Consider the following 15,588-nt stretch of genomic DNA (forward strand, 5'->3'; position numbering starts at 1 on the left):
GCGATTTAAACTTCGTGACAAAAAAAAAGCTAATGCGATTTAAACTAATCAGCAAAAGAAAAAGCAATCCCATTAACCTGTCCATCGAACTATAAGTAACAAAACTTTCTTAATTTTTCATTGAACCAGCTTAACGTTTTGGTAAACATTTTGAAATTTAGTGGTCATCTCGATAAGAAAACGTTAGCATGTATGAGAACAAAGTATTTAACATTTTACCCCAAAAAAATGTATGAGAAGAAAATGGTGGAATTATATATTTTCATTTTTCACGATTTCATCTAGTATTATATATTTTCACCAGTTCATTTACTACATAAGGTTACTATTTACTTATTTTCAAGAGTTTGGTTATGTATTAAATATGCAGATTATATATACACTTATCGAAATGAGTTCGTTTATTGTCATAAGATTTCTCTTCAACGACCGAACTTAAAGTCTATTTATCCTTAGATATTGAAAATGTTGCTAGATAATTCTGTATTGCACTGAAGATCGACTCCATCTCCCATAAGATAGAATGAATCTGTGGGTTAAAAACAAAGTTTCCATCTCCGTCCTTATCCAACTTTTGGTCACAAATCCATGTAGTTCCTATATAACAAGAGAAAACTGTCATTATTGACCTCCAATCTATTTGATACTCCCTCCGTATTTTTTTATTTGACGTTTTCCAGCTTTGCACAAACATTAAGAAAACTGATACAATTTCTATTTTAACCTTTTCAATTGCTTTAGATTAGCTTTTTAGTCATAAAGATGCTACAAGTCACGTTAATATTATAAGGGTAAAAACATCAACTTCTATCATTATTTGCATTGGACTCTGTAAACGTCAAGTATATTGACACAAAAAAAAATCACTAGAACTCAAGTATTCCCGAACGGAGGGAGTACTCATTATATTTATTCACAGAGTAAGCAAAATTTCTTAGAGCATGTGCAACAAAGAATCCTTAGCTCGAATCTATAAAAAAGAAATATTAAAATATTGGTGTGGAGCACAAATTTTGTAAGGATCAATCCGAAAAATCCTAACATAAGGATTGATCCTAGTTGCTTTTCGTTACTGTGTCGTGGGTCCCACGATACGTGGCGGTCCACGATTAGTCCATTTTTAATTTTTTTTTTAATTAAACGAAAAAGAAAAAAAAAACTAATAAAATAATTAAAATTTAACATTGGAAATCGAGCTCTCCAGGTCCACCATTGCAGGTGCCCTTATATACGGCTCTGACTCACACCCCCTATCGAGTTGAATCGTTTAAAGCATGGAAAAATTGGTCCTTAAAACATTACACTATTTTGATGAACTTAAGTTATTATATTTTTTTGGCAATTAAAACTGATGCTTCATGAGCTTTAACCTTAGGAGCCTAATAAGACCAGACCTGTTGACTTTACATGAGAGAAGTGAAGAATACAGTCTTTAGTCTCGGACAAGCTATGAACCGCGCCTTTAGTTTCATCTGCTATATTAAATGAAAGTCTATCATCTTCTCAAAGTCACATTGTTCAATTGGAAGAAAGTGAAAATGAGACGGGTGTCGAATTTGCTATTCTCACAAACCATTATATTGAAAGGAAGAAAAACTCTGTAAAATGTTAAGCAACAAGACAGTGTCATGCGGCAGAAATTATTAGTCAAGACTCAGGTGTTCACAACGTAAAGACGCCAAGGAAATTTTAGAAAACCAACATTTAGTTGTTTTGGCAAGGAAGAGATCATCACATATACATAAATACTTCATATAGGAAGTCATGTTGCCTTGGAGGCAGCTTCCTTTTTGGCAAATCCAGTCACAGCTACTGCAACCAGGGTCATGTCTATGGCGAGCAGCACCAAGCTTTGCGCTTGTGCAACATTGGTTACTTGGACCATTCTACTGTGGCATGAAGAATTTGGTTATTATGAACTAAACATAACTAATTCGCTTAAGGTTTATCGTCTGTCAACAATGTTAATTTTCTGAGGAGTTTGATCTTCAATGTTTATAGATTCTTTGTGTGCTGGCACTACGAATATACCAAACTAGTCCATCCATTTCGATGAGATTCGTCTGCTGTTGTTTCATACAGTATCCACTCTTCTCCTTCGCCTGGATTTTAATATGTGAACTGAAGAATATCCTAAAACAACAATTTTGATTGATTGACATCCTTACGTTCCTCCGTGGATCGAAGACGTAACTTTGTCATGAGAACGATGTACTTTCCTGTTGGAACCACATGTTCCTCTCTACACTTTCCTTGTTGAAAAAGAGGGGATAAGACTCAAATTCAGAGGCCCAAGCTTTTTTCTTTTCGCCTACCAAAGGTGAAGTTATCTAAACCTCAACCAACACATGATTTAGTCCACGCACCGGTTTTAATGTTCAGTCTCTTTTATGACAGAACTCGCATTAAGCAACAAGATTCTGGACTACACACCTCCACAAAGAACTTTTAGAGGTTCAAGGACTTATTCTTGCCTATTATTCATCCAGAGCGCAGTGCGATTTAAACAGCAGAACCACAACCTCAAAAAAATTTTGAAAGCTCTATATAACATTGAAGAGTAAGAACAACGAACACTACTCCAGCCACTAAAATATAAAAGGACGTTATGACGCAGTATGAACAAGAAACTAGATATGTGCCTTTACCAACAGTGGAGCCTAAAGCTAAAAACAACGGTCGTTAACATGTACTTATACAACATCTCTCTATCGACTTTCTTTGTCACATTTAGTCTCAGTTTCTCCTTTTCTTCTTCTTCTTCTTCTTCTTCTTCTCTTCTTTATCCGCCGCATTCTTCAACTGTAAAGAAAACGATCTGTCAGTGAAGGCCTACTAACAAAACAAAGCAACATTACTTAACACCAGCGACAAACGAGCTTACCATAATGATGAGCATACGAATAAACACAGCTACAAAATCGGTGAAGAGGGTCAACGAATGTTTCTCATAGTCCATATCACCGAGATGTGCTTTCTCTATAATCTCTTGCGTGTCCACCACCATGTATCCAACAAAGATCAACAGTCCGAAGTAGAGCTGCACCAACACATTCTTAGCATTGTGAGGAGTCTAAGAAAGAACAAACTACAAAAAGAAAGTCATCTTTACACACGTCTAGTGTACCTCAAACTCGAAGATAGACGCAGAGCCACCAAAGATGGAAGAAGCAAAATGAAGCCACATAAGCATGGCCAAGCCACAGATGAAAGCAGTCCTCCAAGCCAGAAGACGTTGACGATAATACCCTTGCTGGTTATGTGTAGATTACCTTTTCGCTACCGTGACGCTCGGGCAGTTCCGGAGACTTCTTGAAACACTGAGGGTCCTCCTCGCATCTCCTTGAAACTTTGCCGCGAAGCAAATCAAATACATCTCTATAGAAACCAATAAGAACTACCCACGTGGAATTTATTTTTGTTTCCTGATATACACAGTTTTCTACTTGCAATGCCAGGACTTCTGAAGCTTGCAAATTATTCTACTTTCAGTGATATGATGTTATATGGAGGTTCTATTCGGATAACTATATTTGTAGAAGACAATTGCCTAACAGTTTTGTTTTTTTTTTTACACTAGCGTATAATCTTTCGTTTAAAACGCATAGTTAGCTACTTAATACTTTACTAGATTTGGACCCGCACAACCGTGCGGGTACTAATTTTCATGTTTTTATATATATTTTACATAATTAAAATATATTTATAAAGTTACTTATATATTTAAATGTTTATATATAATAATTTGAATATATAACAATTTGATAGTTTTCATGCTGTAAGTTAATTGATTATTTTAAATCATCACATATATTTGGTATTTTTTATTATTATATTTTAAAATTATTTTTATTTAATTATTATGATCCTGATCCGTAATTCAAAGCGCTAGATTTTCTTTATCAATATTTTTTTTATGTTTATTCATTTAAGATAATAACTATATATATATATATATAAAAGTTTAAGATAAGTTAAATTTATACATGAATTAACCCGTTCTACTAACATATTATATTTCTAGCATAAATTTTTAATGTTTGGAAAATAAAATATATTAATTTATCAGTTTAAAATAATTTTATCATATTTAGTTAAATACAATGTTTTATTTTAAAATGATAGATATAACTATAAAATAGTAAAATTTGATATATTTTTTTTCATTTTATAAAATATAACTGAGTATATATATATATTAATGTATAATAACATTAAGTTCATTACTAATTACAAAATTAGTGAAAATATTTATATACAATACAATTTTTGATAATTAAAATATTGTTATAATGTTTTTCAACACATTTGTTAAGAAAATTAAATATATATATATATATATATCTATATATATATATTTAAATTAAAAGATATCAAATTATATTATGATTTAAGTAGTTAAAAGATTATATATTAGCATTAAGGAAATATATTTAATACAAATTTTAAATAATGATCCGAATAAAAATATCACACATGAATCAATGTGAGGTTGTTAACCCATCCGGATTTTTAGGAGTGGATGTTATATTAGGAATGATATATTATAAATCTATATTATTAGTAATAAATGAATTAACTAATTTCTAGTGAGGGTCCATTTTTAAAAAAATCATACATGAATCAAAGTTGTGACTTCTGTTTTAATATATAAGATATAATACTAGAAAAGGAAAAAAAAAAAAGACTTCCTCAAATGTTCAAGTCAATTCGAGAAATTTCGTAGAATCGTTCTTTGAGTTTTTGAATCAAGTATGGTTTGGTTTTACTTCACTTCACGTTTTCATTGGAACACAAAAACGTCACGTAGTTTCCATAATGAAAGAAAAAACGAAAAAACGACATACATTCCATGTGATTTAACGATAACATCTCTTTCACTTCCTTCAAAGCTCATTTCAAACCACACACTCAAAACTTACTCTTGAGGAACTGAACAGAGGAGAGACTAGACAGACAGAGAGGAGACTGTGTGTGTGTGTGAGGAAGCAACAAATGTCCATATCCATGGCGTTATTCTCTCCGCCGATCTCTTCTCCACTTCAAAACTCTAACCTCATTCCCAAGATCTCACTCTCCCTCCTCTCCACCAAGCGACTCTCTCTCGTCTCCCTCACTCGAGCCTCCTCCGACAACGGTACGTCAACACCCGCTTCCGCAACCACCGTGGAGGCTCCAACTCCAAAGCCTGCCTCTGTAGAAGAGGTTCCGGTAAAATCTCCGGCGGAAAGCCCCTCCGCGTCTGAAAATGGCGCCGTTGGAGCCCAAGAGATTGATGATATGACAACCACCACGATGACGGAGATCAAGTTTCAGGACGCGAAGTGGGTTAATGGAACATGGGACCTGAAACAGTTCGAGAAAGAAGGCAAAACGGACTGGGACTCTGTTATCGTTGCTGGTTAGTTAGTTAGTTCTTACAAAACTTTAGTTTCGTTCTTGTTACAGTTTACAGTAATGTTTCGTCATAATCCTATGAAACAGTTTGAAATAAAAATAGAAAAGGTTGTGAGTTTGGAATTAGCAAAAAGACATGATAATGTTTTAGGATACTAGGAAGCTCATTGCTTTGGTTTTGTAATAACGAGTGATTGTTGTGTAGTAACGTGTGCTGTTTATGTATTAATAGAGGCAAAGAGGAGAAAGTGGCTTGAAGATAACCCGGAGACAACTAGTAACGACGAGCCTGTACTCTTCGATACCTCCATCATTCCATGGTGGGCATGGATGAAGAGATACCATCTACCCGAAGCTGAACTCCTCAATGGTTATTTTCCAATACACTATAAATATCCAAACATTATCTGAAAGTTTGAATTGACTTTTTTTTTTGGGTTTATCTTGCAGGTCGTGCGGCGATGGTAGGGTTCTTCATGGCTTACTTTGTTGACAGCCTTACAGGAGTAGGACTTGTTGATCAAATGGGGAATTTCTTCTGCAAAACACTCTTGTTTGTGGCTGTAGCCGGAGTTCTTTTCATCCGCAAGAACGAAGATTTGGATAAACTAAAGGGTCTGATTGAAGAGACGACGTTATATGACAAGCAATGGCAAGCGGCATGGAAAGAGCCGGAGTCATCATCGTCATCAACGGTTTCTTCAAAGAAGTGAAGAAAATTTATGGCTTAACATGTTTCCTCTTTTGTTATGTGATGATGATAAGTGAAAGTCCCAAGATAATTTCTTTATTGTATTACTGATATTGAGATTGTAATCTTTCTGGCTTTAGAAATCTCCATGAAGTAGTCCGTCACAAAGAAAATCTAGGAAGGTCCTAGTGTAGTCCGATGCTGGGTAAAAAAAAGTCATCAAAATGCTTCAAAGTTTGTAGCAACTCATAAGCCGGTGTAACACATCAACATCCAATCATGAATCTTGCAGGGACATAGTATTCATGCAATTTGTAGTTCATTATCTGATGTGAAAAGCGTAGAGATAGATAATTTTTTTCATGTATTTTTATGTATTTTTTAAAGATTTTGATGCAACTTGACCAAAATAACTAGAAAAAACAAGTCAAAATATCGATTAGAAAATCATGTGCAATGCAGATTAACACATAACACCGAACTGAACATATCCACCACCAAGTAAACACATATCACAAAATAATTAAACAGTCAATTCAAATTGAAAATCAGGCAACAGCATTATGTAATAATATATTTTGAACAAACGTGTTGATTTTATTTGTTAGTAGTATAGTGTATATATGTGGTTTAAAAGTGTTATTGTTAGTGGTTAACTATGCAACATTAACCAATAAAACCAAGAAACTTGGTCTAATTAAAAGATGCAATGATAAATCAAATCATGAGTATAAGCATAAGAAAAATTGTGTTCAACAAATTTGACTAAAATGTATTTGGTTGATTCTGAATGAATCATTGATGTGATTTCTTGAATAGCTTTCGAAATATGTAACTAGAATATGTATATGAGTTTCTCAAAGTTTATGTGTGCTTCAGGAAGAATCAACTTTCTATGTTGGTGTATTATTTTTCGCCGGAGCTTTGATGGCTCAGTCAGTAACCAGTCTTATCGACCTTTTGCAATCATTAGAACATATGTATACTACGTTTCTGAGAGCAAGTGTGTTTGTAGGATAAAGTCAAGTTTTTGCAGTTGATATACACAGTTTGAGCAAGGTTGAGCAAGAATTTCGAAATTCAAGAAACTTCAAATTTCATTCTAAAATCTTATATTTTGAAAACCATACCTTGGATTGTGAAGTGAATGGTAGAGAAGCTTAGCTTAGGATTCAATAGGAGCACAAGATACTTTTCAAAATGCAGTAAAGATTTCAAATTTTTATGAGTTCTTGTGTGTGAGAGATATGATGATGAATGTGTTCATGGGGTGGAGAGAGTCTTCTCAATTTGCACTAAACTTCTTCGGTAAATCACTTGTTGATGTCAAAGTGAAGGATGTTCCCTTTACCAAGATGAAGAACTGTGGCCAAGTATTGAACGTCCTTCTCCGTCAACCTCCCGTCTAGCTAACGGCAAGGGAACAGGAACCGTCTTGACGGGAAAGCAGCCGCATCATGACAGTAGAGATTCGCGTTCTGCTTCTCTCTCCAAGAATAACGCTTCAGACAGTGAAGAAGAAGAAGAAGAAGAAGAAGAAGAATCTGATGTCAGTGGTTCAGACACCTTGTGGGTATCTTGGTTCTGTAGTTTAAGGGGAAACGAGTTTTTCTGTGAAGTTGATGATGATTACATCCAATATGACTTTAACTTATGTGGACTCAGCAGTCTTGTTCCCTACTACGAGTACGCTCTTGATCTCATTTTGGATGTAGAGTCTTCTCACGGTACGTTATATGTTTCCTTTTCGTAGCCAAACTAGTTAGGCACAGAATCTGCATTGAATGTTTGATATGGATTGGGACGGTGACAGGGGAGATGTTTACAGAGGAACAGAATGAGTTGATTGAGTCAGCACAGCAGCTGAGATGCTTTATGGACTTATTCACGCGCGTTACATATTAACAACCAAAGGGTTGGCTGCAATGGTAGGAGATAAATAATCTTTGTAACTCATTTACCTATTTTAAACATCGTATCCTTGATGATTTGTTTGCAGTTGGATAAATACAAAAACTACGACTTTGGAAGATGCCCTAGAGTTTATTGCTGTGGCCAACCTTGTCTTCCTGTTGGTCAATCTGATTTGCCTCGATCAAGCACGGTGAAGATATATTGCCCTAAATGTGAAGACATTTATTACCCAAGATCGAAATATCAAGGCAGTATCCTTTTTTTTGTGTCACACTTTCACTTCTTGCTGATACATTATCTATAATGCAATTTCTGAAATCTCATGTTTGATTTTTATATGCATGAAGCAATAATCATCTTTATTGAGCTTCTATAGATCTTGCAGCTGTTGTTGGGCTTTTCCTTAAAGCAATGAACAGACATTGACGGTGCTTACTTTGGGACAACGTTTCCACATCTGTTCTTGATGACTTACGGACATCTCAAGCCACTAAAGGCAACACAGAACTATGTTCCAAGAGTGTTTGGGTTCAAATTACACAAGCCGTGAAGGAAGTTTAAGATAGAGACACCCTAAGAATCAAGATTTTGGATTTGAAAAGAGAAACAAGAAGCACTGTAATCACGAAAGGTGAAGAAGCAGTCTTGGCTCTATTTTGTCATCAGGTACATACACATTAGAAGCAAGCAAAAGCATGGTTAGGAGAAAAATCATTTGATGAGCTTTTAAACTTGCACCTGTATGTTCCTACTTTAGTTTCCACTGTCCAGGGTTTAGTAGTTAGATCAAGTTCTTGGACTGGGTCCGGGTTTGAAATTGCCAGACGTTAATCAAATGGTCGAATAAACCCGAGTCTTTTGCTGTGTATCTGAAAAAGGATTTGATCAAAGAATCAGAATCAGAATCATGTCTTTAATTGTCCACCAAGAGTACTTATGAAATAAACAGAAATCGAAGGTACGCAATTAATTTGCATAATGAAAATAATTTCTCAAGACGTATTTAATGTGGGAAGACAAATTGTGATTAACAAGATCCATGATAAAAATATGGATCAATGATAAAAATATGGTTTCTAATAAATGAAAAAATTTGTACGGTTGTGGAGATCAAAATCTAATAATTAATTATCCTAAACAACATTTTTAATACACTAGCATGTCACTGTTACGGATTCTCAGCGCAGAGTTCCCTCAAAATAATTAAGAAATGCCTTTTATAAAGCCAAGTGTCATGAGTCATGAAGGTCGAACATGGAAAGTTATAACGTAATAGAGCATTTCCAATACAGTTTTCACTTTTATGTTTGTTTCTATAATAGTAATCTAATTTCTCTCTATTTTTTTTCTAAAATATATATTACTATTTTTCTTCTATTTAAACATAGCCATTATAAAAAAAAAATATTATAACGCTCCGATCGTATACGGCTAATGGTCATCCACGTCCGCTATCTCGACGCGTGGGCCTCATTCCGTATGACGGATGGTACGTTAATTTTCGAAGGTTCAAAATCACTGTTTACTGACTCTACAATCATTACATAATTTTTTATGTGCTTTGGCCTCACTCAGACGGTATTACAAATCACTTCCGATAGGTCACTTATCCTTTCACTACTCTAGTCCAAACACATTTAACTCTAGAATTTTAAACGGATGTATTATAGAAAAGGTAAGTTAAATTTGATGACATAGATAGTCAAATCAATTCTCTTAAAACTTTCAATATATACTAAAAATTGGGATGTTATAAATACATTAGAGCAAATCTTATCTCTATTATAGAATATTAAAAAATTTCCTGTTTTAGAGAACAAATTTTGCAAAATACATTGAAGATGATTTTAAGGAAAAAACTTGTAAATATTATATATATATAATTATTATATGTTCAAGTTGCAGCATCTCATTTTTTAATTGCGTTACTACCCATATTTCTGCAAAAATATTGACCAGAATCATAATATGTCTCAAAAAGATCTTCATTTTGTAGGAAGTGGAAACGTGGTTTGGACATCAATGTGTTTTATATAGACTATAATAATAGCAAACGCATCGTTAGTAAAAGTTAAACATGTCGGATTTTGATGGATATGTCTGATAAGTTTCGCTTACATCATTAAACTACTCACGGGAGTTGTTAATATCTCGATTAAGCAAAATATCAGTAAATTTTGATTTGATTTGCTATTCACTTTGATTATTATAACCAAAAAATTATGATATTTATAACTCTGCGAATCAAACTAAATATTAATATGTGTTATCTACAAAAATAAATTAAATCACAAATACTAATACTTTCGGAATAGATATGCGATATGATTTGTTATATATATATATATTTTAAAATATTATATATAACTTATATAAATATTATATTTATATAATTTTAAAATATAATTATTTAAATTTATTATGTTAGTTATAAGAATTTTTAAAAAGTAAATATTTTTTTGTAATAAAGTATTTATTTATATTTTCTATTTTTTATAATTTTTTATTTTTTAATCTTTAATGTAATTATACGAATCTGATATTTGCGTCTCCCGATATTGGAACACCGAATATCCATCCAAACAAAGATACTTTCGACAACTAAATAAACAAAAGAAAATTTTGAAATATAAGGTCTCCTTTGTTTTATTATCTTATATAATATATCTTTTATGCAATAAATGTTTAGTTTAAATAATATTATAATTTTATGCAAATATTTTAGAAAATTAAATGAATAAAGTTAATTTTTAACTTTTATAAGTATAAAGTGTTACGTATAAAATTAAAAAAAAACAATTTATTAAAAATATTTTAAAAGGAAAAAAATAGAAAAATACACCAGAGCAACACTTTTTTTTTTGGTAAACAGAAGCACATTTTTACTGTAGCTAAAGTTTTCCTACTAAATGCGAAAAGAGAGAAATGGTCTTGCAGTGTTAGGGTTGGAGAATCATTAAAATTACGATGTTGTGGTTAACCATCTGTATTATTGACTTACTTTATGATTAAGCAATGTATATAGACCGATCTGACTCAATCCAATGAATATGATTATTGACTATTATCATCACACACTTATTAAATAATTTTCTTTCAAAGCTTTAAACGAGACTTTTAGTTATATTGACTTATTTAGTCAAAAAGTTTCACCAGTATCATACTGTAGGTTTTGGACCTTTAGTACATTAAAAAAATTGTTTTCTATGTAAATAATGTTCATCTATATGACCATTGAAATTCTTCTACTCGTACACTTCTCAGAAAGAGAGTTATTAAATTCATTATAAATAGATTCATACACGCTTAAGTTTTGGGTTGTGTAGACAACAAAAGAATCACATTTGAAATTTGATTTGTGGTGTGAATATATATTATAATGATAAAATGAAATTTTAATAGCCAAAAGAAAAATATATGAATGGTATCAAACTTTAATTTTTGTTCTCTCTAATTACAATACCAGCCCCTACAATTATAACAGTCTGAATTGTAACGACAAAGTCTTCCGATCGAGCAAACTTAACAACCTCTCTTCTTTCTAGACTTTCGAACATACTTTTCTCTGTCTATTTTTCACGTACGTACTCGATTTCTTCTTTTCTTCTTACTTTCTCTTATCTTTTTATTACGAGGAAGAAGAAGAAGAAGAACATAACACTTTTTGTCCCTTTCCCACCTCCAAATTTTCTCTGGTTTTTCTCGACAAAGACTTAGGAGAGAGAGAGAGAGAGAGAGAGAGAGAGAGAGAGAGAGAGAGAGAGAGAGAGAGAGAGAGAGAGAGAGAGAGTTTTATTACTCTATCTCCAGCTTTAAATTTTGTTGTCTTTCTCCTTCACTTTCCAGGAAACTCCCTTTCTCATGTTAGTTAAATAGATCTCTGTTCATACTTCTTATTCCAAAATTTCATTTTCGTGGTTAACTTCTCAGATCAAAAGTAACTAAATTGTTTTCTTTATTCCACCAAAATTCAACTTGTTTTCCTAAAAAAAGGTTTTAATCTTTCTGCTCTGTTTCTCTCCTCTCCTGAAGACATGAATTGTCTGTTCTTGTTCAAATCAAAGAAACCTAAACCCAGAGATCAACACAAAGACAAAAGAAAAGGAAAAGAGATAGCACGAAACTCAGCTCCAGAACTGAGGAACCAGAGCGAAACGCTGTCGTTTAATCTCCAGACGCCGAGATCGTTGCCTTCTCCGCGAAGTATCAGAGACTTGTATACAGAGAGGGAAAATAACCTTAGGGTTTTCACTTACGAAGAACTCAGTGAAGCCACTAATGGTTTTAGCAGAAAGCTCAAGATCGGTGAAGGTGGTTTCGGTAGTGTTTATAAAGGAAAGATTCCGACCACCGAAGATTCTGATTCTCCACTTGTCGTAGCCATCAAGAAACTCAATCAACAAGGGTTACAGGTAATTAAAAATAAATAAATAAATAAATACTCACGGTCTTGCCTCTGTTTCTGCTAATGTGATCATGAATATTTAAATCAAGAATTATTTTAATTTTCTGTAATTAGGGTCACAAGCAATGGCTAGCAGAGGTTCAGTTTCTTGGGGTAGTGAACCACCAGAACGTTGTGAAGCTCTTAGGTTATTGCTCAGATGATGGCGAGAGGGGGATCGAGAGGCTTTTGGTTTATGAGTTCATGTCGAATCGAAGCTTAGAGGATCATCTCTTCACCCGTGGATCACATACATTACCATGGAAACAAAGGCTTGAGATCATTCTTGGTGCAGCTGAAGGATTGGCTTATTTACATGAAGTTCAGGTAAACTCTTTAAAAACCGAAACTGAGGAAACCTGTTTTTTTTTTTTAAAGACAGATCATTTGGTAGTTCTTGACAATTTAGGACAAAGACAATCTAAACACATTTATTGTATATTAATGTCTTAATAAACCCATGATTAATTAGTAGATTAGGCATGAGACATGCGTTTTATTGGTAGAATATGTGTGGTGGATTCTGAAACATTCACTGTCTAGTTTCTAGGCTTGATATGTGATTCAGTGGATGATAGCTATTTGGTTGGGCAGGTGATATACCGAGACTTCAAATCCTCTAACGTGCTCTTAAACGACGAGTTTTGTCCGAAACTATCGGACTTTGGGCTTGCAAGAGAAGGACCTCAGGGCGACAATACTCACGTCACAACTGCTGTAAGTATTGAAATACTCCTTACCTTCCTGGGTTAATATACGTGTGCATATGGTCAGGTTTGGTTATAATCAGTATGAATCATTTTCAAAGTTTTGATCTTTTCTCTTTTATAGAGAGTTGGAACACATGGCTATGCGGCTCCTGAGTACGTGCAAACAGGCCATCTTCGAATGAAAAGCGATGTCTATAGCTTCGGTGTCGTGCTCTACGAGATCATAACCGGACGTCGAACCATTGAGAGGAGCAAGCCAGCCGCTGAACAAAGGCTATTGGAGTGGATCAAAGAGTATCCTGCTGACAGTCAACGCTTCAGCATGATCGTTGACTCTCGTTTACGCAACGATTATCCAGCTGGTGGAGCCAGAAGTTTGGCTAAACTCGCTGATCTTTGTCTGAAAAAGAACGAGAAAGAGCGGCCTACGATGGAGATTGTGGTGGAAAGATTGAAGAAGATTATCGAAGAATCAGATAGTGAAGCTTATTCAACCTCTGCGAGTAAGGAAAGTGGTCAGGTAAGAAGCAAGAGTCGAGTGGCTGGACCCGTGAAGGGGAGTTCGAGAGGAGGAGTTAGTGTCAGAGGTTGATTTTTTTTTAGTTTTGGAAGATTATTTTTGTAGATTTTAGTATATAAATAAGTTACATGGTTTATGCGATTTGTTGGTTGGTTTTGGGATTAGTAGTTAGCGTATTTGTGTGTTTATAAAATGAAAATTTAATACGGTGAATGCAGAGAAACGTTAATGGTGTTAGCGACTTGGCGATACGCGACAACAACAAAATGATGCACGCTTCAAATTTTTCCTGCTAACATTTGTTGCACATAAAAATAATTAACGAACAAACATAATTAATTGCAGAAATATATATTGATGTCGTTGAAATATATATTAGTCGTCAGTGTCGTCATGATACTATGATAGCAAATTGACTAGTTTTCAGACATAAAATAATGTATATATTTTAGAAAACAACGAAACAAACTATAACGACATTTTATCAAAACTGAATGAAATTGAATATTTATAGGACAAATACAAATTATTCCTTGCAAGTTATACGTTCCACTTAACTTTTGTTTCCATGAAGAATTCGTATATACGGTAGAGTTTGCTATCCTTTTAAATTTATCTAGTGTACGATAAAGATGTGTAAATGCAAATTTTTTTTGAAAGCTGCAATGAAGTAAGTTTTCGAATTTATCATAAGTACTCAAGGAGTTACTTGGTATCTTGTGACTACCTACTTGTTGTGACTATACTGAAATAGTATCGAGTTTGCATCTTCAATTCTGCCTTATATACTCTTTCTCTAGATTTCAAGCGCTCTATTTTGGTTGCTCCAAAGTGATGAAGAAGTTTTTTTTTTTTTTTTTTTTTTTGGTAAACGAGTGATGAAGAAGTTGTGTTCCGGAGAATGGTTCTCTTTGGCTTTGATTGACAAAAAAAAAAGAGTCTTTCCTTGCAACAAATTGTTGGTAGTCAAATGATTTTTAAAAAGTGTTTCAACTTGTCTACCTAAACTAATTTCCAAGTGGTTTGCCTCGTGGTTCTTTATTTTCTTTAGACCAATATATTGACCTTGGTCTTGAATTTCGACTTCAATAATGTTTAGTATTGGTTGTTTGTCTTCTCAATACTCCTCTTAATCTCAGCATTCTTCATTTGATTTAGTAGCTTTGTTATTTTGATTTGTATTGTACTTAAAGCTTTGATTGTTATGTTGTTCTATTCTTCTGTTTTTGGAATCTCCCTTTGTCGCTGGTTTTTGCCTCTGATTTTTTATCTACTGAAAATGCATCAGTTTAGTTCATGTGTAATTTTGAGTTCAATGTTAAATATAATCATTTAGAGAGAAAAAATCCCGTCACAAGATGTAATTTTATTTTAAAAAAGTGTTTGTCATGTCAAAAACTTAACTTCGTGTTCATTTTGGAAAAATCGTAATACCATATTCGTGAAGCAAAAAGAAAAGAAAATTGTACTGCCAAAAAGCATTTGGAGAGAAAACTGTACTACAACAATTTTATTTAGGGTAATTGGGGTGTATGACATAGAAAAAAAGCCTAATTCAATGGGTAACTAATTTACCTAACATTCATATACACACCGTTACATTATATAATAATATTGTATTAGCCCTCCCTTCAACCGGTGCAACCTGATGAAAACAAATAATTAAATTTTTAAATTATTAACTTCAAAAAGTAAATCGTGGCTTATCCTACTTCACATTTTCTCTTTTTACTTCACTTGCTAGCTTCCTCGCATTCTAATGGTTTCCAGTGCTGATTTGCTCCATATCGTCGCCTCCACCGGATTTCCAAAGCTTCGTTGACGTCTTCTTCACTCTTTACAATCGCGTTCTCTTTTCCTCTTGTGAAATCATCCACCACCGGCCGGCGTTAAAGTTGCAGCAGCATTTAGT

The 15,588-nt window shown here is 33.7% G+C and overlaps 3 protein-coding genes and 1 long non-coding RNA gene across 4 annotated transcripts; 3 read left to right on the plus strand and 1 right to left on the minus strand.

Annotated features, from left to right (window-relative positions):
* Positions 1-257: 257 nt before the first annotated feature.
* On the minus strand, positions 258-3,852 carry LOC117125835. Its single transcript, XR_004448279.1, has 2 exons — positions 901-3,852; positions 258-646 (listed from the first exon to the last, which is right to left on the minus strand). It is a non-coding gene; the product is annotated as an uncharacterized LOC117125835 (long non-coding RNA).
* Positions 3,853-4,885: 1,033 nt separating this feature from the next.
* Positions 4,886-6,241, plus strand: LOC103827669 (light-harvesting complex-like protein 3 isotype 2, chloroplastic). Its single transcript, XM_009103201.3, has 3 exons — positions 4,886-5,401; positions 5,630-5,767; positions 5,848-6,241. The coding sequence occupies exons 1-3, from the start codon at positions 4,996-4,998 to the stop codon at positions 6,108-6,110; spliced, it is 807 nt and encodes a 268-aa protein (XP_009101449.1). The 5' UTR covers positions 4,886-4,995; the 3' UTR covers positions 6,111-6,241.
* Positions 6,242-7,415: 1,174 nt separating this feature from the next.
* LOC103827864 (casein kinase II subunit beta-1) lies at positions 7,416-10,737 on the plus strand (the record flags this gene model as incomplete). Its single annotated transcript, XM_033273585.1, is given in 5 exon segments — positions 7,416-7,815; positions 7,902-7,942; positions 7,945-8,016; positions 8,088-8,253; positions 8,422-10,737. Coding segments are annotated over 5 exon segments (810 nt in total), but the record flags the coding sequence as incomplete, so codon positions are not given.
* A 233-nt stretch (positions 10,738-10,970) lies between these two features.
* Positions 10,971-15,123, plus strand: LOC103827670 (probable serine/threonine-protein kinase PBL19). The gene is made up of 4 exons (XM_009103202.3): positions 10,971-12,414; positions 12,522-12,773; positions 13,041-13,163; positions 13,278-15,123. Exons 1-4 carry the CDS (start codon positions 12,037-12,039, stop codon positions 13,746-13,748), a joined length of 1,224 nt encoding a protein of 407 aa, XP_009101450.2. The 5' UTR covers positions 10,971-12,036; the 3' UTR covers positions 13,749-15,123.
* Positions 15,124-15,588: the final 465 nt, after the last annotated feature.

The sequence above is a fragment of the Brassica rapa genome, chromosome A06 (genome assembly GCF_000309985.2).
Source record: "Brassica rapa cultivar Chiifu-401-42 chromosome A06, CAAS_Brap_v3.01, whole genome shotgun sequence".
Lineage (NCBI taxonomy): Eukaryota > Viridiplantae > Streptophyta > Magnoliopsida > Brassicales > Brassicaceae > Brassica > Brassica rapa.